The sequence below is a fragment of the Ciconia boyciana genome, chromosome 3 (assembly GCF_034638445.1).
Source record: "Ciconia boyciana chromosome 3, ASM3463844v1, whole genome shotgun sequence".
In the NCBI taxonomy this organism is placed as follows: Eukaryota; Metazoa; Chordata; class Aves; order Ciconiiformes; family Ciconiidae; genus Ciconia; species Ciconia boyciana.
In genome coordinates, this window is record NC_132936.1 from 89,328,809 (window position 1) to 89,350,050 (window position 21,242).

The 21,242-nt window shown below is 43.1% G+C and overlaps 1 protein-coding gene across 6 annotated transcripts in view; it reads left to right on the top strand.

Moving 5' to 3' along the window:
* Positions 1-19,366, top strand: part of KIF26B (kinesin family member 26B) — a 312,254-nt gene extending 292,888 nt beyond the window's left edge. Inside the window, exons 13-16 of one of the 6 annotated variants that reach the window (XR_012041615.1) lie at positions 8,628-8,830; positions 10,217-10,367; positions 12,228-14,306; positions 18,235-19,366. Coding sequence is in view for 1 of the 6 variants with exons in the window: in XM_072856504.1 (XP_072712605.1) it covers positions 8,628-8,830; positions 10,217-10,367; positions 12,228-12,376 (503 nt within the window). In the remaining 5 variants the exon portion in view is untranslated. Of the gene's footprint in view, positions 1-8,627; positions 8,831-10,216; positions 10,368-12,227 lie in introns of all 6 variants that reach the window. The other 5 variants (XR_012041613.1, XR_012041612.1, XR_012041614.1 and 2 more) reach the window with 5 other exon arrangements.
* Positions 19,367-21,242: the final 1,876 nt, after the last annotated feature.

A 21,242-nucleotide genomic window follows, 5' to 3' on the forward strand; every position in this document is an offset into this window, starting at 1 on the left:
AACAGCAGGGTCCTTAGATCAGCAGTGTTACCTACCTGCTTTCTGCTCTTCTGCTTTGGTCGTTAGCATCTTTTCCCCAGTTTAGTTTGAGTGCACATGGGAATTACTCTAAAATAATTCTCAATGCAAAATGTGACTGGATGATTTCAGAGATGCAGCTTTAGTGCTAGCTCCAGGTCCTGCCTGCTGTGAGCTAACAGCAAAGCAGGAGCCCAGGCTCTGTTGAGGTTTACCCAGTACAGCCAGGCCCTGTTTGCATTCCCATGTTATGTGCACGAATGCCTTCTTTCTGCCGTTTACTCCCCTCTCCTACAGATGTTCTTTACCGTTCCTGCCCGTTGCAATGTGTTGAGCTGCCAGACCCGTAAGGAGACCTTCCCCAGGGAGAGCAGAACGGGAGGGGCTCTGAGAAGAGCCTTTCCCTGGAGACCACAGAGACCTTCCTGAGCCTGTTTTCCTTCCTGTTCCCTGTGGGAATAGGGTTTGTGCCTAAGAGAGTCCCCATCCCATATGACATCCAGTTAGACCTCAGGGCTGCAGTTTATCACTGCTTGCAGCGCTCTGCTGAGATGGGATGGACCTCTGCCAAGGAGCGTGTCTTCTTCGATTTCTCTAGCTGAGGTTTTTTGGAGCTGAGTCTGAGCCTGGAGCTTTACTGGTGCTGGGGCTGGTGACAGCAGGATGAAACGCTCAGGGCAGTGCTCTGTGGCCCAAGCAGGCTGGGGGGAGCAGCAGACATGCAGCAGCCAGCGCAATGCACCGGTGGGGACAGCTGCCTGCCGGCTGGTGTGCATGGACCTGCGCCCAGGGGCAAAGACCCAGACTAGGGCATGGGTGGAAGATGTGACCCCTGTGGGAAGGAATAAGAGTGTTGAAGAGGTGAGGCTTAGGGGAGAAAGTCCTTACATGTAAAGTGCTTCCAGGTTGGGTCAGTCTGGGCCAGTTCAGCCTTCCTGAATGTTGACTATCAGTGAGCATCAGAAAACAGAAATCTAAGGGGTGCTATTGATAGTAAGGCCGAGTCCGGACAAGACTGGGGGAAAATTAAGGTTTCCAAATGCTGACTTCCTGAAGTTTAGACCTGTGCCCCGAGTTGCAGTTGTATGTCTCAGCATTTGCAGGACCCTGCTCTTGTCAGTCCAGGATAAGATTGGCGTGTGTGTATGTGTGTGTGTGTTTGTGCACACGCCTTCATCTTCTTTGCATGGGGAGCCTGCCTGACTATAGATAATTAAAGATTCCTGCTGCAGCATTTTATGGCTTTTGCAGTAAAGTTTCATGACTCCTTGCGGCTCTTTCTCAGTACTAAGTTTCACCACCAAAGCAGAGCAAATTGCTACATGATTTTAAACACTTTAATAAAAAGACAGACTGTTAAGACATGACAATAATTATCTACAATTGGAGTCCCTTTTTCTCTCTCACTTGTGTGCTCTGGGTTTCACTGGTGGGAAGTTTTTAAAGATGGAGATTTAGAGGTTCCTGGAAAGCCCTGAAAACTCTATATTCGAACACATTCACTCTCTGGAGGCACTTAGCCCTGCCTACGAAAGCAGCAGAAAAAGCCAGAGGCTGAATCCGCGGGCTGTAAATTATGAAAGTCCATCTCCAACCAATATTGCAAAGCATCATGTTTTGAAATGTGGCCAAAATGATAATGATGAAACAAAACACCAACAAAGAGTCTGAGCTTTTCTTACTGAATCCAAGTGAAAAGGAATTTGGTTCATGTTTAGACTGCCTAAGGGACAGTGTGGGGAGCTGAAAATTGCTCTTTGTATCACAAAGCCTTAGGGCATCTCCAGCATTTCTACTTTAACTTGCTTACAAGTGATGGTAGCTAATGGATATCCTGCATTATACCTTTACCATGACAAAGGATGTTTAGAATTATACAGCAGAAAGCTGTTTGCATGCAGGTGACCACTTTATGCATGTGACTGCTGGCTGGACAGCCCTGGGGGGAGCAGAGGGAGGGGAAGTGTGGGCTTCAGCTCCAATTTTTTTTGTTCATTAAAACAACAGCATTGATTTTCCCAGGTCAAAGCCAGGCCATTTCATGCAGCAAATCTGTGTTGAAAGGGATCAGAGTAATCATTTTTTACACGCTTGACTACTGCATGCCAGCACTGAGCTTTCAGCCACATGAACATAGGAATGATTTAATAGAGGAAATGGCAGCAGGCTATTGTGCACGGTGAAGGCTCCATGTAACATGCATGACTGAGTCGCACACCATTAGGCTGGGTGTAAATAAAACCTGCTCCTGACACTGCCACAGAATTAGCTCACTGGAATGCCTCCACTGCTGTCCTGTCGGGAGCTAATGCTCTGGCTGCAGAGCCCCTTCCCCCTCCAGCCTCTGCCTTTGCTGCCCAAGCGACTGGCGCAGCTATTTAGTGCAGTACTGTCGTAACAATAACCAGCTCCTTAAATAATGCCACAATGCTGACAAATACCTGTTAAACCAAAATCCAGCCCGAGGTGAGATAAATATTTAGAAGAGACTCTGGTCGTTTTTTGCTAGGGTTCGTGGGTGCTGAAAACTCACCCTCCGTGATGGGCATCTTCCCTGGAACATCTCCCAGATTACTTCTCAACCTGCCACGCTGCAGGAGGGCTGCTTCCTGATCTGGTTTCAGGAGTGCTCATGCACCAGCTCTAAACTGCCTTGAAAAGCTCCTTTTAAAGTGAGACAGTAATTCAGGAAGCATGCTGGTCCTTATGCCAGTACAGAAGCAACATATCTAGTATGGGTATAGATGGAAGATTATAAACAAGGGTTGCTTTATTCCTATGTACAGCAAGCAGTGATTTCTAGCCTCAAGGGTCCTTGTACTTCTTACTGATTCACAGCAGCAGGATTGCATATAAGTCAACACAGAATATGGCCTGAGTTATTTTACAGTGAGGTGGACATAGAAGATTTTCTTCTGAATGATGGATCCTGTCAGTGATTCCTATTCTAGGTGTTCAGGTGCAACATGGTCCTTCCTATGTAATCTGAGTTGCCAGGATGAGCGAATGCTGTTTAGATTTTCTAAAATAAATGCCTGGATTCTTTGGTGTTTGGAGTATTGACCTCAAGATGGGCACCCTAAATACTTCTGGTGAAGTCTTCACACTGTCAGAGGGGCCTTCCACTTGAAAACATTGGCAATGTCTTCAGTAATCAGGGGGGGAACTGTGCAAACTGTATGAAAATCCAAGGAGTGAACAGCTATGTGCTCTGCACGGGCGAAGGTGCACTAGATAGGAGAAAGGAGGTCAAAGGGATGGGGAGGAGTTGGTTCAGTCATGGACAACTGCCTATGAGGGCAGATCCCATTAGGAAATGGGAATGAGAGGAGAAGTCAGCATTGCATTTTCAACTCAAACAAAGCAGGAGCCCTGTTGTCAGACAGTGAGGAGCAGCAGGGGGAACAGGACAGACAGTCTTTACCAGTAAGCAAACAGTTTGATGCTACATTTGAGGCTGATGCTATTGCTACTGGAAGCACAATACTTCTTGGAAATGAAGCCACAGAGGGAACGGTGGGAGCTTAGGAGTACTGCTTTACTTAGCAGGGATTGCTTTTTGTAATCATCTTGAGTTTGGATGGATTGTCCAGTGAGAAAAAACAAAATGCTGAACAACAGGTTCTGTACAGAAAGGCAATTTTACCTCTCGTAACATTAACTGCAGCGGGGAATAGCTTTGGCTCCACATCCTGCCTTTGAGCACACACTATAAACTTCTGAAATTATGATATATCAAGTTACAGTTTCATTTTCTGTTTGAAACACCTTGAAATTTCTAGGACAGCAGTTGTTTTGCATCCCATTCAGATGTATCCTGCTTTGAAGAGATATGCAACACACTTCTTTTCATGACGATTTTGCATTTATACTTTTTAGTTTTTTCACAGAAAAGATGATCAGTCTGGAATGTCTGCTTGGAAAGCAATCTAAGGGGAACACTCCAAAATATACAGTACCTAAGCAAAACCAGACCTCTTAGGGTTTCTGCCCTGGTCAACACATACTTTTATGAGCACACATCCTTATGCAGTTGGGCAATTTTGCTGAGGCCAGTGAGTCTTCTTATCCTTAAGGTTACCCTTACATACCTAGCTGGCTTGGTCTGTGTTTCTAATACCTTAAGACTTCTCTGGACTTATCTTTGCTGAAGTATGTTGTAGCTTCAGTGCCACTCTTCAGTCAGATCTATTTTCACACTGCACACCTTCACTGCTGTCTTTCTCCCTTTATCTTAATTTTAACCTGGCCAAACCTTAGCCTATAGCTCAAGGTAGAGCAACAGATCTGTTGCGAAAGCAAATCTTTATTCCGTGCATTTTCAGGGCTATTTCATAGTCTGGTTATTCATACTCAAGCTGGGCTCAAAAGGCGTTATTCTGAGTGTAGATAAATTCAAACTGAGTGAAAAACACATCCTCCAAGACATTTAGCAAATGGCATGTTGCTTTACATGCTGTACGGTCATAAATGAAAGTGTCGTTATTCTGTTCTGGGTTCAGCTTACAGGATTCCTTTCGGATCGATTTTTGGTATAAATTCTTTTTTTAATGGAGGAATGGATCCCATTTACACGGCGGGAGGGTCAGCGGGTTTGCCGAAGTGCTGGGCAGGGTGCACGCTCCCCCAGCCCCAGCCGGTGGGGCAGAGGCGGGAGGGACCTGCCGAGAGCTGCTCCTGCTGAGCTCCCGGGCTGCTCGCTGCCTTTGTAAGGTGTGTGTGGGGAAGGAGAGGAGTGGTGCGCTGTAATTCCTACAAAGCATTTTATTTATTATACAGTCAAAATTTATGAGAGCCTAATGCCATCAAGGGCTACCAATAAATTTGGGACTTCAAACGGGTATTTGCTATGCAAATGGAAAACTGTATTCGTTTTAACAATTTAATTGTTGTGTCTGTGTGTTGATATGGATGAGCAAGCTGTCAACTACTTTGTGACACTCACCCTGAAGCTCTGCTTTGGCTGTATCTCCTTACTGATTCCAATTAAGGTGAAATCAGAAAAAACAGAGGCTAAATGGAGAGGTTAGTGGCAGGAGTCTCCTGTCAAAAGACACTGTTATTTTCTGTACCTGGACTAATAAACAGCTTGTTAATCAGTGCATGTTTAGAATAAACTAGATTCGGTTCTGCCTCACTACAAAGATGCAGGTGATCTTTCGTCTCATTTCTCCACAAAGCGCTCTAAACCTCAGATGAATCATCCTGAGTCAGCATTCAAGGCTCAGATAAAAAGACATCCCTCTTTCACTTTCTTCTCTGCCTTGCACGCAGACATACCCGCTGCGATGGGGCAGGGAGACCTGCGCGGGTGGCCCCTGCGTCCCGAAGGAGCCCCCGGGCAAACGGCGGCAAGTCTGCCCGCCTCGGGCAGCTCTGCCCTGCCGCATTGCCCCGGTGTGCCCAGAGCCGGCAGCCTCGCTTTGTTGTGATAACCCATGGGCTATCCAGGCGTGAGCTCTGGCTAGAAAAGCATAATGAGCTCATGTTAGCATGTCTGCTGCTGCTATGGTAGCCTCCGCTGCCTCTCCACTGAGGAGTAAGCGCTGTTAGCTGGAGCCTCAGGTTGGAGCCCTCCTTCTAGACACCAGGCTTCTGTTTCTCATTGAGCCAAATGGATATGAATGGGAACTAAATGCAAAAACATTTACCATCATCCCTGTAATTCATACGCTGGTGACATCTGTTTTGCTTTGCTACAAATAAGAGCCTGACACTGTTCTCGTGGCAAGGTGAATTGGAGCCATCTACCTGCATTCCCAGAGTGTCTCAGACCTGGACTTTGGCTCTGGTCAAGACGTGTTTTTTCCAAGGGGGATGGATTAGAAGTGGCCCATTACACAAGAAGGTGGTGTTAACAGCCACAGTGGGGAAAAAAAAGAAAGAGGGAAGAAAAAAGGAAGAAAATCAAACATCACAGAAAAAGGCGCTACCTTAGTCATAGTTCAGCCATGCATGGGAGAGCTGGACAGAAGGAATTTCCAGTCTGCTCAGCTCCTTTGCTGAAATGCTAGAGCTAGTCTGTAGGCATGGCATGAAAGGAGATGTGACTATCAATGCAGGGCACAAAGTAAAAAGAATTAGCCACACTCGGCTGCATTACACAGGAGGTCAGATCTGATGCTTGTAAGTGTTGCTGGCTCTAAAAGTTGACAAGCAGCAAAGATAGGAAAGAGATTGCTTTAATACTCAGGCAAAATTTGAAAGACTGCTCCTATGAGACACCATGGCCAAAAGCCTAAAAAGTATTTTTAAAAGTATTTAATGCCTAAATCCTTTTGATCTTGAGTGACACTAGGGATGTACTCGGTGCCCTTCACAATTAAGCAGGTGGAGGGCTCGTTTCCCAGGAGGAGCTGAGCCCATTGCAGGATCTCTGCCTGCATGTCACAAAATTTAATAGTCTACCACCCTGTCTCACCTCTCTTCAAGTCTGCAGCTGCTCTCACCATTTGGTTGCCTTTCTCTAGCATTGCTGACAAGAGTCACTTTAGCATTGCAGTTTGTTGGGGTCTTCCCAAACTGTGTCTCTCTCGTCGTCGCTTTTCAGCTATGGTAATGGGTCAGGTCTTGCTTTTCCTTTTATCAAGATCTGATTCTTCTCTTGATCAGGCATTTTAATCTAGAGCTTAACTGAAATGCATTCAAGGTAAGTGAATGCTGACGTTGACTTCCAGTCGCTGGTACAACAGGTCTAAAATAGCTCCTACTTGCTAGTGTTTGTAAGGCTTCACTTATTCTAGCATGGGCTCCTTTGCTGGGCTGCAGTTTCAGTAGTAACACAAGTATGATAGGTGTTACAGGATGGGCAGTCCAGATCTCCGGCCGTTTGGTATAAAGGGGCCTTGTAGAGCTCCCTGTCTATCCACCTTGGCTGTGCTCTACTTTTCTTGCATAGAGTTATCTCAGGTGCATTCCAATAAAAGCTCTGTAGACTAGGCTTTCAAGCTAGACAGCAAGATAGACTATTCTCATCCATTTTAGAGCTAGCATTTACAGGTAATTACTGGTTACTAACTGCTGGTTTCTAGCACAGACTGCTGCACTCAGAAATCAAGGAAATAAGATGTGATAGTTTGCAAAGTCAGCAGAGAAACAGACTCCCATGAATGAAACTAGACAATGCTTTGTTACTTGCAAATCCAAAAACTAGGCAATCAATAGATATTTTTGGTTTTGTTTTTGTTTTTAAGCTTTCATTGAAGCACATCGTTGGCAGACATATTGAAGCTGTTTATATTCAAGTTCCAATAAAAGTAGTGCTGGAGATTCCTCTAAATGATTTTATCTTGTTTTTAAAATAAAATCTGCATGATCATTCTGCATCCCTTCCCTGCTGGCATCAGTTTTGTTCTTGCAGCCAAGAGAGTCAGTTAATAGTTTCACTCAAACTTGCTGGCTCCGGCTTTTGTTTTTGGTTTCTCCCATCCCTTCTATTCCTGCTCTCTCCTAGGGGAGACCCTGCAGGAGTTGTCAGCTACAAAACTGTTTTCTTTTAAAACCCAGCCATTGCTCTGATTATACTAAACCAAGCAAGGAAATGTAACCAGTTGTTTTTCTTTTTTGTGTATGTCTGTTCTTTCTCCCAACAAACTATAAGGTCAACTTCCTTACCGCTGCCATCAGACCAGTGACGTACTTGTTCTCCTTTGCTTTATCTTAAGCCCTGACTTGGCAACTCACATGGCAGATGCTTTCCATATGGCATAGGCTTTATCAACCATGGTACATTTTCAGCTATTGCAGTGCTCCCATCCGCTCTGCTGGTATTACAAAGCAGAGCGGGTGTGCGTGAGGACTGGCATTGAAGCACGGTGACTAACCCTTCTGCCAGCCCGTCATTCTTGCTGCTTTCTTGCCCATCACCAGTGCTGCAGTAAGTGCATAAGTGGGAAATGTTTTAGAATAATATTCTGGTGGACAGAGACAAGGCTAATGCAACTAGAGACAAGGCTAATGCAACTCTGGTGGCAACCACCAAGCTCAGGTGTACTTACTGCAGGCGTTTTGTCCTCTCTAGTGTTTTTACTGCTCTAGCCAGCCTACAGCGGTGTTATGCAAAGGACTAGGTGGAGGTATACTGGCACTCAACTCCAGCATAGTAAAAGAACTTGGGTATCAAAGTGCTTTTTGTGCTGTGATTAAAAAAACCCCAAATCACACCTCCCCTGGAGATGGTCAATGCAGAGGCTGGCTAATGCTTGTCCTTAGGCCATAAGAGCCAGCACCAGTAAAGAGATAGGAAAGCAAAGCTAAACAAGTTCCAACCTGTTGCTCTGGCCTTTCATTGGCATACCTGTACACGCCAAGACCTGAGCAAAAGGAAGCAGGCACAAGCTCTGGGAACTTTAGGGTACATATGCCCTCTGAGGATCAAATCCTGGAGTCAGGCACCGAAGAACATATGAGGATCTGACTCATGGTGAGTGGGTACAGCACATTGCAGGTACAGCTCACCCCAACTTCCATGGACTCCTTGGGTTTTTGCTCCATTTTCTTCTGTGTGTAAGAAGGCTGAACATATATAGTTTGTAGACATCTCTGCAGATGGAGCAGAAAGGAGAGGCAATAACTGTGCTAACATGAAATGGCACTTTCTGTATTTGCAGGTTCACAGAGACGGAGGCTTATTCCAGCTTTATCACTTGATACTGCTTCCCCAGCGAGAAAGCCTGCCAACAGCCCTGGGGTCCGCTGGGTGGACGGGCCCCTGCGAAGTGGGCAGAGGGGGCTGGGGGAGCCCTTCGAGATCAAAGTCTATGAGATAGATGATGTGGAGAGGCTCCAGCGGCGACGAGGTGGGGACAGCAAGGTGAGTACAATTCATGTAATCTGTCTCCCTCCTCCTGGAGGGTGTAAGAGGGGGAATTCAGATTATGCAGTCAGAAATGCATAGTATTGTATTTGGTTAATTCAACAGGCAGCAAAACCTATTATCTCATTTAAGAGCAGTTATGACTCAAGTTATGCCTTCTTACGTAGCAGCTAATGGACATTGGTACCTTGCATTTTTGCCCCTTGCTTATAGTCCTGGTGGTTTCTGTGCTCCAGCATCTCAGCACATCTGTCTTTCTGGGCAGCAATGGTGCCAAGTGCTTTGATGGTATTGTTTTCAGGATAGCTAATGTCTTCTCTCTAACAAAGTTGTTCCTGCCAACCTCAGGCCTCCAAATTTACAAAAAGATCAGGGAATTGTAAAGGTCAGCTCTTGAGAGGTATGATTGGGAAGAGTATCTGAAGTTGGTGGAATAGCACCAATTTTAGAGTAACTGTGGATACAGACTTTATTATTATTTTAAGGCACTTTTTCTTCCTAGCTCCTGTCACTTGGTTAAGCTGTTTGTGGTGGTGTTCTCTGATATGATTTTGTATGGAGAAAAACATCAGTTGTTGGGGTGGGGTTTCCACTGCATGTCACCCACACAACAGATTTGTCTGCAGAGCAGAAGGCAGAAGAGGGTTGGGACCTTCACACAGGCTTGGAGGAGGATAGTTCTTGTATGGGGATGCTCCCACGCTAGCGAGGGTAGCACAGCCCTCACCATGGGCTCATTTGCTGCACGTCTCGATGGCTGCCACCCCTCAGAAGTCATGTGAGGCCAGGCTGGGTGTCTCCAGACAGCACTGCACCCTGTGCTGTGACTGTGCCTCATATCTTTACAGAAAATAGATCTTCTTATTAATGATTGTAAATTGCTAGAGCTTTCCGTAACATATTCCCTTTGTTTAAGGATGTTTTAAATTTGATATTGCTACCAGTTCTCTTATTTTATAACATGACTACTGCATTTCTTCTGTGCCAAGCACAGAGATGTATTTAGGATTTTAATACAGCAAGCAATGGATTTCCTTCTCCCAAGAGCTTAGATTTTCTTAGCCAAACTTCTGGTGACAGAAACCAGAAATGTTTTGCTACAGTTAATCTGATTTCAAGATGCTTTCTGTTATTAATTATTATGGTTTATTATTAACTATCATTGCAAAGTCTCCAAAGCTCACTGATGGAAAACATCAAAACCAAGCAAAAGCAATAAAAATAAAACAGATGATAGATGATTTCATGCAGTGATTCATATGCTTCCAGAGTAAATGGCTCATTGTCAGTATTATCGATTGGAAGATCATTTGACTGAATGGATCTGGGTATTTCTTCTCCTCTTCACCTATTCCTTCCCTGCTCCTTTTTCCTGGTCGGCAGGAAGTGATATGTTTCAATGCCAAGCTGAAAATCCTGGAGCATCGCCAGCAGAGAATTGCTGAGGTCAAGGCCAAGTACGAGTGGTTAATGAGAGAACTGGAGGTGACCAAACAGTACCTGATGCTGGATCCTAATAAATGGCTCAGTGAATGTAAGGACGTCGTTTTATTGCCTGGACTTATAGATGTCCTTTGGTTTATTTCATGGTGGGGGGATGGAGGGGAGCAGAAATGTTTGCTAAGAATGAGATGTGAGCTACTGTGTTTTTAAACTAAAATGAACCGACATATCACCTAAGGGCAAGTTTTAGATTGACTGTATTTCTAGAACTAGTCGCTATAATTCTTATTAAATGTTGACAGTAGAACTGAACAATCCTTTTTGCCTGAGAGCTGAATGTTGAAATGGGACAACATTGTACTGGTGAATATTGCCATTGGTAGATTAACGTTCACGCGTTTCAGTCCACAGCTCCTGAAAATGAGATTTTTTTTTTTGGCCTCAGATCACTCAGACATATGAGCAATATTATAAATCTGCTCTTCTACCACAAAATAACACTGTGGAGCAAACTTGTCCCTTGGTACTAGTGGGCTTACATGAAAAATGAATTTGGCCCATTTTTTATAACTATAGACGTGTAAAGTTCAGAGAGCTTAAAGGGCATTCACATTCAAATGAAGAAGGACCTCAGCACCTCAAAGGAAAAAAGATAAAGAGTACTGCAGTAATTGTACAACAATTTTTAGTATTAGCAAGCAGTCGAGTTCATGTCAGAGTTCTAGAAAAAAAAAAAGAGTTTCAATTTATTTAGGATAATTGCAGGTGGCAAAAGGAGGTTGGCTGGTGTGTTCTCTTAAAGCGTCCTAACTCTTCCTTTGACAGCTGCCATAAGTTAACACTAGATTGGTACATCCTGCAAAACAAGCACAGTCTATGTTTCAGGAACACTATTAAGGTAGAGAGGTAAAAGGACAGATTTAAAGGGAGCAGAGAGTTTGCCATACATTGCCATCCGCTTACTGTGTGATGCCTTTGGTTCTGATTCTAGTGTGATGAATGCAGAAAGCCTCAAGGACGGCACAAGCCTCAGGGATGAGATAAGATGGGAAGTGCTGGCTCAGACAATGTATCTGACACTTGGCTTCCATGGAAGCTGCTGCCAGCTGGTCTCTGGCAGCATACGGGCACCTATGGTGGAGTGATTGATGTGTACACCTTCCCTTGCCACTCTTGAGTGGTCTAGTGAGAATCACATGGAATAGGGAGAGGTGTGAGGAGCAAGGAGGTTGGAGGTTGGTTTCTAACTCCGAGTTCTGAATTCAGCAAAGGACTCATCCTGCCAGGGCAGAGCACCTATTTAAATCTCTTTCTGGTCAGCAGACTGTGTGAGAGAGTCAGTACATCTCATATACATGCCGCAAATAGGGATGACTAAGTATGTGCTTAGCATTCAGAATTTGCTTAAGCATGGTGCTGAAGCAGACCCTGAATGCAAACAATCAAAATCATTCTAAACAGATTTAACTTGGCCTGTTTTACACCTTATTGCTGAATTTCCCCATCATGTTCAACCTGTATGTTCCTTGTGGGCGTGAAGGTTAACCTGAAGCCTACAGGTGTTTTGTGCCAGCCGGTTTCTTTGCACTGAGCCACGTGGTTGCTGGAAGAATAGTTCTGGTGGCTTTTCTTGGGTAAAGATGTTGGAGTGTGGCAAAAGGCATCTGCAGATCTGGAGAGGATGGCAGAGGATGCAGATCTGGAGAGGTTGAGCATATCGCTCAAGAAAGCATCCAATGCAATCTTAACAGTATTCTTCACTACCAGCAAGCTGCTGTGCCATTTTAATAGCCATTAAACAGAAAAGGCAACTTTTAATGACAGTGGCAAGCCAGAGATAATGTTGTATACAGTACTGATGGCTTTAAAGACTTGAATTAACTCTGTCTCTCCCACCAACCAGCACTGGGTTTTGTCTACTTTTCCTATCTGTGTGTTTTCTTTCCCACAGTTGATCTGGAGCAGGTATTTGAGCTGGATTCTCTGGAATACCTGGAGGCCCTGGAATGTGTGACTGAGCGTTTGGAAAACCGTGTCAACTTCTGCAAGGCCCATCTCATGATGATCACCTGTTTTGACATCACCTCTAGACGCCGATAAAGAACGAACCTCAAGAGAATTTCAATGCGCATCTCTGCCATCCTCCTTTTCCCTTCTGAATAGCATCCCAAAGACAACAGAATGAGGATGAAGGTTGGAGTTAAGTCTCAGCTGTGTGTATGAGAGATTTGCTTTACTATACAGAAGAGTAGTATTAAAAAAACCAGGACGAGCATGAAAAATAGAGATATAAGGTTGTTGATTCTCTTAGCCTAAAAGAGCACTTTGAGGAACCTTTAAGGACATGTCTGTAAATAAGAACTGCTGGCAGAAGACACTTCTTTCCCTGCGTTAGCTGAGGGAGGAGGAAAGGTGGTTGTAGGACTTCCATTGAGATGTTCATTAAAAGAAAACCTATCCAGAAAAACTGTTTAAGTGCCTTGCAAATCTTTATTATCCAAACATTTATGTTCATACTTTATTGTGTACAGATGGTGCTAGTCAAGAAAAGAAAAAGGAAAAAAACAAACACACTTTTGAAATGTATTTACAGCTTGTTTTTCTCTTGGTGTTTTCTCCTATTTCAGACTTGCTGTTTCTAAGTAACTTGTGTTTGTAGAGATATTTCCTAATCAGTACAACATATGAATAAATGTTAACTGTCTTTTCTTGTTACCAGAGTAAGGCCACTCAAAGAGAAATTCAACTTTTCCAGATGACACAAAAAATATTTCTAGCAGTGAGTGAGGTTTGCTTATATGTTCTTCTATACTATCTTATATGCTGGAGGACACAGTAATTTTCCCAGCCTGTAGGTTCTGCAATGTATGAGAGAGGAAAGGTGACATTACCACAAAGTAAATATCTTTTCCATTTGATCCAAGCTCCATAACTTGTTTTCTTTTTCATGTATTTTTAGCTTTGTATCGCTTAGAGTTATGGATGAGGATGCACTTTTATCCTAACCCCTTTTTCTGGTGCTAATAACTTGCTGGAAAATTACTCTTTAGGCTGAGGGCTCCCAAGCTTATCAGTCCAAAAATGAGTCATTTATTCTGTCTTTCTCTCTTGAGACAATGACTGATAAAATTTGGCTTTGCCTCTTTTTGACATATACCACTGCAAAACATGTTTTGGCAGCTTTTGGTCACTGGCCCAGTCTGTCCATAGTCACTGAAAAGTGCAGGCTGTGTTCAGCTCAGCTAGTCTGGAAATAAATGGGAGCTGTGCGTGAGTGGGTGTAGCACTTCAGGCATGTTGGCTATGGCATTTTCCTTATCAACACTCCAGTATTGAAGCCATGGCAAAATTCCCATTGACATCAAAAGGACGAGGGTCTGTGCCTCAATGCACACCCAAATGTTCTACTTGTTTGCGTCTTTATCTACAAAACAGTACGTGGCGAGGAACATCCTTTGTGGTTCTTAAAGAAATATGCAAAATCTGCATTTTAATTACGTATGACCATAAAGAATTATTTTGTTGAATTAGGTTTCTTCTTCTTTTATATTGAAATAAGCCCATTCACAAAAATTCCTCTCTCACATACACTTGTGCTACCCTCCTGTTGCTTATGAGAAAATAAGAGCATCATGTGACATATACTCAATATGCATCAATTTACTGTTGTGCTTAAATGCAACTCCTCTTTTACCTGCACCTTCATATTAATGCCATCTTACGATATCCCAAGCAGCAAGTCCCAATGGAAAAATAACCCTACAAAAATACTGATGGATTTTCTAGTGGTTACCTGAAAAAAATGCTTGAAAAAAGAGATAGAAATAACATTTATATAGTTTTATTTTCTTTTAATACTCTACAACTTGTAATAACAAATCTTATTATTTCTATTAGCCTTGACACTGGATTTTGTAGAAGATCCTTCTTACATTCTGTAGAATTATTTGGAGGGAAAAAAAGCTCTTATATGAAAGTCGCTTTCTAGTCTATTCCACGGCATTTTCCTATCACGAAACTCATATTCGAAGTAAGTATTAAAGACATAGGTCTGATCTCTCTCCCCTTCTCTCTCAAGGCAAAAAAACCTCTGAAACAAAACCCCAAATAATGCAATTTCCCTAGCTTTGTTTCTCTTTGTTATGATTTCAGTAGCGCTTGTTACGTATTGGTTCTGTTGAGACCATCTCTTCTCCGCAGAGCCCCATGAATTCAGTTCAGCTCCACAGAGCCATGGGAATTGCCCCTGCAGTTTTGTGCTGGATGCAGACCTAGCTCCCTGGGATATGGAGTGCATCTTTCTTTACGGGCTTAGTCCCGCCGAGCCCCAGATACACGCTGCCAGGTCACATACACCCAGGAGAGAGACTTTTCACAGCCAGCTCCCATCTGTCACTCTCCTGCCTCCCCCGGTAGACCTGTGCTGCTGTCATCTGTGATGCTGTGCTGTGCCTGGCTCCCAGGCCATGCCCCCATATTCAAGGAAGACCCTTCCTAGTTGGGCACATGAAATTAAGTGTTGCCTTCTTCAGACTTAAGCATTTCTGAAAATGTCTGTGTTTGCTGGAAGATGATCATTGGGCTAATTGGGATGCAATTGCTGAAAACAAGCAGCCCAAAATGGGCATGTTGGGCTCCCTGGGGACCTGCAGTGAGATGGTAAATGGCAAGCGGTACCGTAAAAGTAAACATGCACTTGCTAGAAAGAAAGTGAAATCCTAGCAAATGGCGCATGCACAGAATGCATTATTATCAAAAGATGCCCTCTCACATAGTCTGGGACTTATACAGAAGTGGTGATGTTTCTATAAATCAAATGGACACATTTCAGAGCTATTGTAAAATATCTATTACGTGTAATATTCCTCAGCATCATTAACTCAATTATTCGTCGTCTCTAGATTTGGTACTTCTGTAGATTAGGAAGCATAGCAAAAAGTGCATCTATCTAGCCATTATTTTAAAAGTAAGAGCATATGTTTGCCCTGTTTATCACAATGGACCAAAACTGATTCCTGAAACCAAACGGATTATGCCAAGGATGAATTTGGCATACTGAAAATACTGAGCAGAATCACAGTCCTTACAAATATTTATTTCTGAGGACTTAATTAGAGTGGCCACTAACACTCCCATCATACACTAGTATTCATATCCTAAAATCCGTACTCATCTTCTCTTTTGACTTTCTGTCAGTGCATTTTAGAATTTGCCACTGTATTTTGGGGAACTGTGGTGGCTTAATGCATAAAAGGGAATGAAAATTTGTGGAGATTTGACATCTGTGAAATGTTTTCTCATTGAAAATAGCTTTTTACTTCTGAATTTATATTGTTATACTTCAAATATCTGCAAAACAGATGATTAAAACCATCTGGACCTTATTATGAAATTGATCTTATTCTACAATAGCCAGCACTTTACAGAAGACCCATACATTTCTGAAAGTTATCCAGGAAGTCTCATTCTTCAGGCAATTGCCAGTGTAATGTTGTTTTTATCCTGATTTTTTTAAAGGGCATCAAATTGCCCAAAATACACAGGAGCAACGTGAATGGACTGCTTAATTGTTTGCATATTCAGAAATCAATCTTATTTCCCTGGGACAGCTTTAGTAGGAAACAGCAGTGTTAACGTAATTAGGTTTGACGGTTAATTCTTTGTTCGCATGTGTATCAGGAGATCACTGTTCTTCATTGTCAGAATACCAGCCACTGGTCCGCATCCCCACTGTTGTGCTCAGGCATGGGCAGCTGGGGCACTTTGGGCCTCATTCTGAGAACTGCTCGTCTTGGCATCCGTGAACCTTATTTACACTCGGGACAGAACCTGCTTTACAGCCACAAACTCAAGTGAAACCTTGGACTGGAGAGTTTGCCTGTGATCTGGACTCAGACGTCCCACTGGTCTGCGTGAGCTCTCGCAGCAGGCAGAAAGCCACGGGTCGCACACGGCCAGCTCCGGGCGCTGGGTCACTTCGTGAGCTAGAGAGGGTAGGAGAGCCCTAATTCCTTGTGCGTTTGTCTTAACGACGCGCGTCTTTTCTCCTGCCATGCATGCCTTGTGTGTGCCTCAAAATGATTTCTTGTCAATTCATTCAGATCTAAACAATCCAAAGTGTTATTTCACAGACAGGCAAGGAAGCAAACCGATACCCGGGCTCCCCTTTCTTAGCTCTTTACTGGGCCTGTTCTCATCTCACCTGCACTGGTATAACTGAGGGACAATTGCGTTAAGAGTCAGAAGAGTTATAGCAGAGTAAAGCCAGTTGCGCGGAAAAGGAAAATTCATCCACCTGCCATTTCTTTGGGTATTTACTGTGCTGCTAGTTCTATAGTCAAAGAATATGCTCCTCTTACCTGTTTGATACCCCCTCATTTTGCCTAAGGGCCATTCACAGGGCTATCACTGAACATCTTCGACTGGCTTCGATCCAGTCTTGGAAGACTCCCACTGCCATACAACGTAACTTGTGAAACTTGCAGCTACATACAATAGTAACTGGTGAAGAGCAATGGCATGATCCTCTGACATGAAGCAAGCTAAGTGAGAGCTGCAGATAATGTACAGAAAAGGATGAAAGGTACACACTGGTATTTTTTTTCTTTCATCTCTGAACATGGCAATTATAGAGGCAGAAAGCTGGGAGTGATGCTGGGAGTAGTGCACATCAAGTCCCAAGCTTGCTCGCAGGATAGACCTAGTCCGTCTTGAAGTGTTCTTTCTTCTTTTTTTCATTTATCTCGATAATATGGTTTGTCTTAAAGTAGCGACTATTACCTGTGGCATGGAATTCAAATTTTTATGACAGCTGAAGGATGTAGACTCTTTTACAAACATCACCTTTTACAAATGTTTGTGAGTTTGTTGCATCTTTTTTTCCTGAGCTAAAAATAATCGTGAAAATAAAGCATATATACACCCAGACAAATGTATATGTACACAGCCTGAGAGAGACAGTCTCCTCACACATTATTGTGGGGAGGTGGCATAGCTGTTCACAAATGGCAACAACGTCACTCCCCCTTCCTCTTCCAAGGAGTGCCTATAAAACCTTGCTCCTTGCACTCACCAGGATGAAGCTGACTTATGCCACACTATAGGGAAAACTTATGCTTGAAACACTTTCAAAGTCTTCTTTTAAAGGTCCTTTCTTCCCCATGTTCTTCAGCCTACAAAGCCAAGTTGCTGCAGTTCCCACATAGAGGCTGTCATTGAAATGTTAAAGCCTGTAAAAATAATCCAAATGAACTATTCTGTATTTCAGGGTGTCATGAATTTAAGGCAAGATATTTTACAATCATGGCTGTTAAATACAACAATTTCTGCATGTGCATGAGGCATACAGCATAGTTACATCAATTAAAAGCTTGGGCTCTTAGCTCTCTATGAGATAAAGCTTTCTGTCTAGTCCTAATAGCTTTAAAATTGTAACTTGAAGCTTCTGCATTGCAGAAGCAAATATGATTCTCATAAACCAGAGGCTGAGCGACCCTCTGATGCCAGTTCGTATGGGAGGGACGGTGGCACAGCGTCAGGGATGCACCAGCTCACTGCAGAGATCAAAGCGTTCGTATCACTAAAGAGTGATAGTAGGAGATGATGACCATACAGACAGGTGCTATTTCTCAGATCCACTGATGGGTGACATACCTTGCTTAATCCTGATGTCCTCACGGTCTTTGTTTTGTTACTCTTCAGGCTTTTGCATTGGCGACACCCAGCAGTTTTTGGAGACACAAGGCTGGCCGTTGCTAGCTATTGCAAGATTTGAAACAGGTTTCCAAATAACTATGGCAAACAAAACTGTGAATGATTTGTCAATGCAAAGTTAATAATCTCTATCTCTTGCATTTATTGTGTGCTCATCCCAGGGTTATCTGAGCTTCTATACCTGCTCTTGGAAATAATAAACCATTTTATTATTGTCTTTATCTTTTCTTCTTTCTCCTTCTCAGGCAAGCTTTCAAAAAAAAAGAAAGGAAAAATCAGGTTCCCTTGAAAATGTAGCACCTTTATCCTAACCCCGTTGAAGTCAATACGGATTTTTGCCATCAGCTTCATGGACAGCAGACTCATGCTCACTTATGCAACACTTTGAAGCTCACAAAGGGTGTGATGGTTCTGCAAAGAATGGAGGTGCTGAAAGTGAAATAGTAACATTCATCTATAATAATTCAAACCACCTTCAAAATCCTCCTGGACAGGAAATAAAACGCAACCCAAACCATCTTACTTTGAGTGGTCCTACTTAAGTATTGAGCAAACTTTATAATAATGGTAATAAAATGGTGCTTGAGGCAGTTTCAGCTATATTACATATTCTCTATATACTATAGATATGGATGTATTCACCCTCTATATTGTATATGTATGTGTGTGAGTATTTACATATAGCACACATACATATATGTTTTATGTATGCATAGATACTAACTTTTCTAAGTTTTACTTCTTTCTCTCCCATAGCTGAAACTGCTGGTTACTAACATCCACATCATATTCTATGTATGAAGGATATAATTTATTTGTAAACTCAGGATGTTCTTGTTTTATAGAGTTGCTTGTATTTTATAATTTATTTACACATCATGGTTGGAAATGCTTATCTAAGTGCTATGCATTGAAGTGTATGTTTGCTAAATCCATTTCACTCTGTCCGTGGCTATGTTCTTTCTCATTATAACAGTGGCATAAAATAGGGCTAAGGAGGAGACAAACTGATGGATACAGAACTTACGCTGCTCCCACCAGTGGGTAATTCCAGAAAAGGATGTATCCGTAGTAGAGATATATATTTTATCAACTAAATTTTATGGAAAAAAAAGAAAAAGAAAGAACAGCATAAGGACAAGTTCAAAATGTGGAAAGTCACAGCCATTTCCAAGTTGGTCAACAAATGCATCGAGCCTTTTGCCATTAAAATTGTAAAGTTTATTGTTTGCTGGCTAAAAAATATCCCTTTTGTGGTATCTGAGGTGTGAAACATTGTCAAAAATATGATGTCTGGAGAAAAAAATCAAACTATAGTGGCATTAAATGTTTACTTTTATCTTACCAATATATCTGCCTCCCTCTCCTGACTATTTCACTTTGGATGAGAGCATTGGCAGAGAAGACGGTGCTTTTGACCCACAAGAGGATGTGCTATTATAATAGTGGGAGTGAGCAAGATCAAACCTGAAAATAAAACAACTGAAGGGGTTCTACCAAGCAAGTATTGCTGACAAGCAAATTCACCAGAAAAGAGGAATTGCAGGGTTTGATTGCAATGACAGGAACATTGCAGCCAAGCATAGCGCCATTAACATCTCCTCTGCTGGTCCAGAAACAGAAAAAACCAGTCACGGGGCCTGAATTGGTCAGGCTTTTACATGAGCTGGTTATGCAGTATGTGCCTCCCCATATTAGCAGGGATTGCTCCATCTGCATCTGTGAGCAAGGGAAAAATCTGAGACCAAGCAAATGATAAAAATGTGTTTATAATTTTTTATCATTTCCAGCAACTGTGTCAGATTTCCCTTGGCCACCATGCAGGTATATAACACAATGTCAGAGTAATAAAAAGAGTTTCTGTCCATTACTCAAGACATGCTTTTCTCTCAAAGAGGTGATGGTGGCAGGTTCAGCTGACCCCTGAACTTCTGCTAAGGTGTGCGCAATATATGCTTGCCTTTTGCTCCCGTTTGTGGGGTTCCCTGTTGATGATTAAGACAGTGCCTCATTTGCAGGGCAAGATGTGAATTAGCTCTCTGGGCAAACCTCAGATGCCCACTGACACTTGGGTAAGCCTTGATAAAGACACTGGGCTCTTCCTATTGGAAGAAAAGAACAAGTCTTACTTCTTGGGGGGAAGAGAAAAAAGGAAATGATTTGAAACCTCCTTTAAGACACATCATATGCTGGCAGATGATTCCCTCATATTCCCTACTTTAGGAGGGACATGTTAGCGTACTAGGCATCTAAATAATTGGTTGACAGTTTGGTGAGCATTTAAAATAGTCCTTTCTGCTATCTTGTTATTATAGCAGCTTGGCGGCAGAGCTAGCAGTCACAGTGGCAGGGGATGCAGTCATCTACTGTGACCAGCTCTTCCAGATGAAAAATACCGAGGTGGCTACAGAGGCAAAGGCTGGCACTTAATGTGATGATGTGGCGGAGGGGAGGAGGGAGTTTCTCCTCCTTCCTCCTCTCCCAGCAGCAAACCCTATGACTCCAGTACTACCTTAGCTGTTGCCCCTGGGCCAGTGAATTTGCATGCTGGTGCCTCTCCACAGTAGCTGTAAATGAAGATAAACAGCCATTTCTTTCATCTGTGGGCTGTTCAGAATAGCTCTGATTTGCTCTAAAGAGCAAAAAGGCTTATTGCCTGTTTTTGAGGTAATTTATCTTCATTGCTGTTATCATGCAGCCACATCAGTATTAAAGAGCCCGAAGTGCCTTAAAGTGACAAAAACCAGAGAAAAATGGGTTAGCGCAAGTCCTAGACTTTGTCTAAGGCAGAACTGATGGTGAGGAGCTCTGTATGAGCTGAAAACAAAATCAATTCACTCTTGGTCAGTTCTGAAGCCCTACAGACCTTGATGCTACACACCTCTGGTTTGGGGCAAGACTGCCAGGAAAGGTTTTGGGCATGGAGCGAGAGCAGGGGCTCACACCTGGCAAAAGGCTGGTCTCTTTAAGGGGTCCTGAACAAGCTCCCCAACTACTGGAAAACCAGGAGAAGGGGAAGTAGTTGCTAAAGCTGGTTCCTCTCCCACATCTGCCCACAGAGCACTGGGGTTCCCCTGGGACCTCACCCTCATTTTGGCTGGCAGCACTAGGTGCCTGGAAGCCACTGAGGAGGGAGGGGAGCAAGAAAATTCAGCTCCCAGTCTCTCAGATGAACACAAAATTAATGTTTAGTTCCTCTAGAAAAAGGCCATCTGTGAGTGGATTTTACATTTTATGATATCTGTTAGTATTC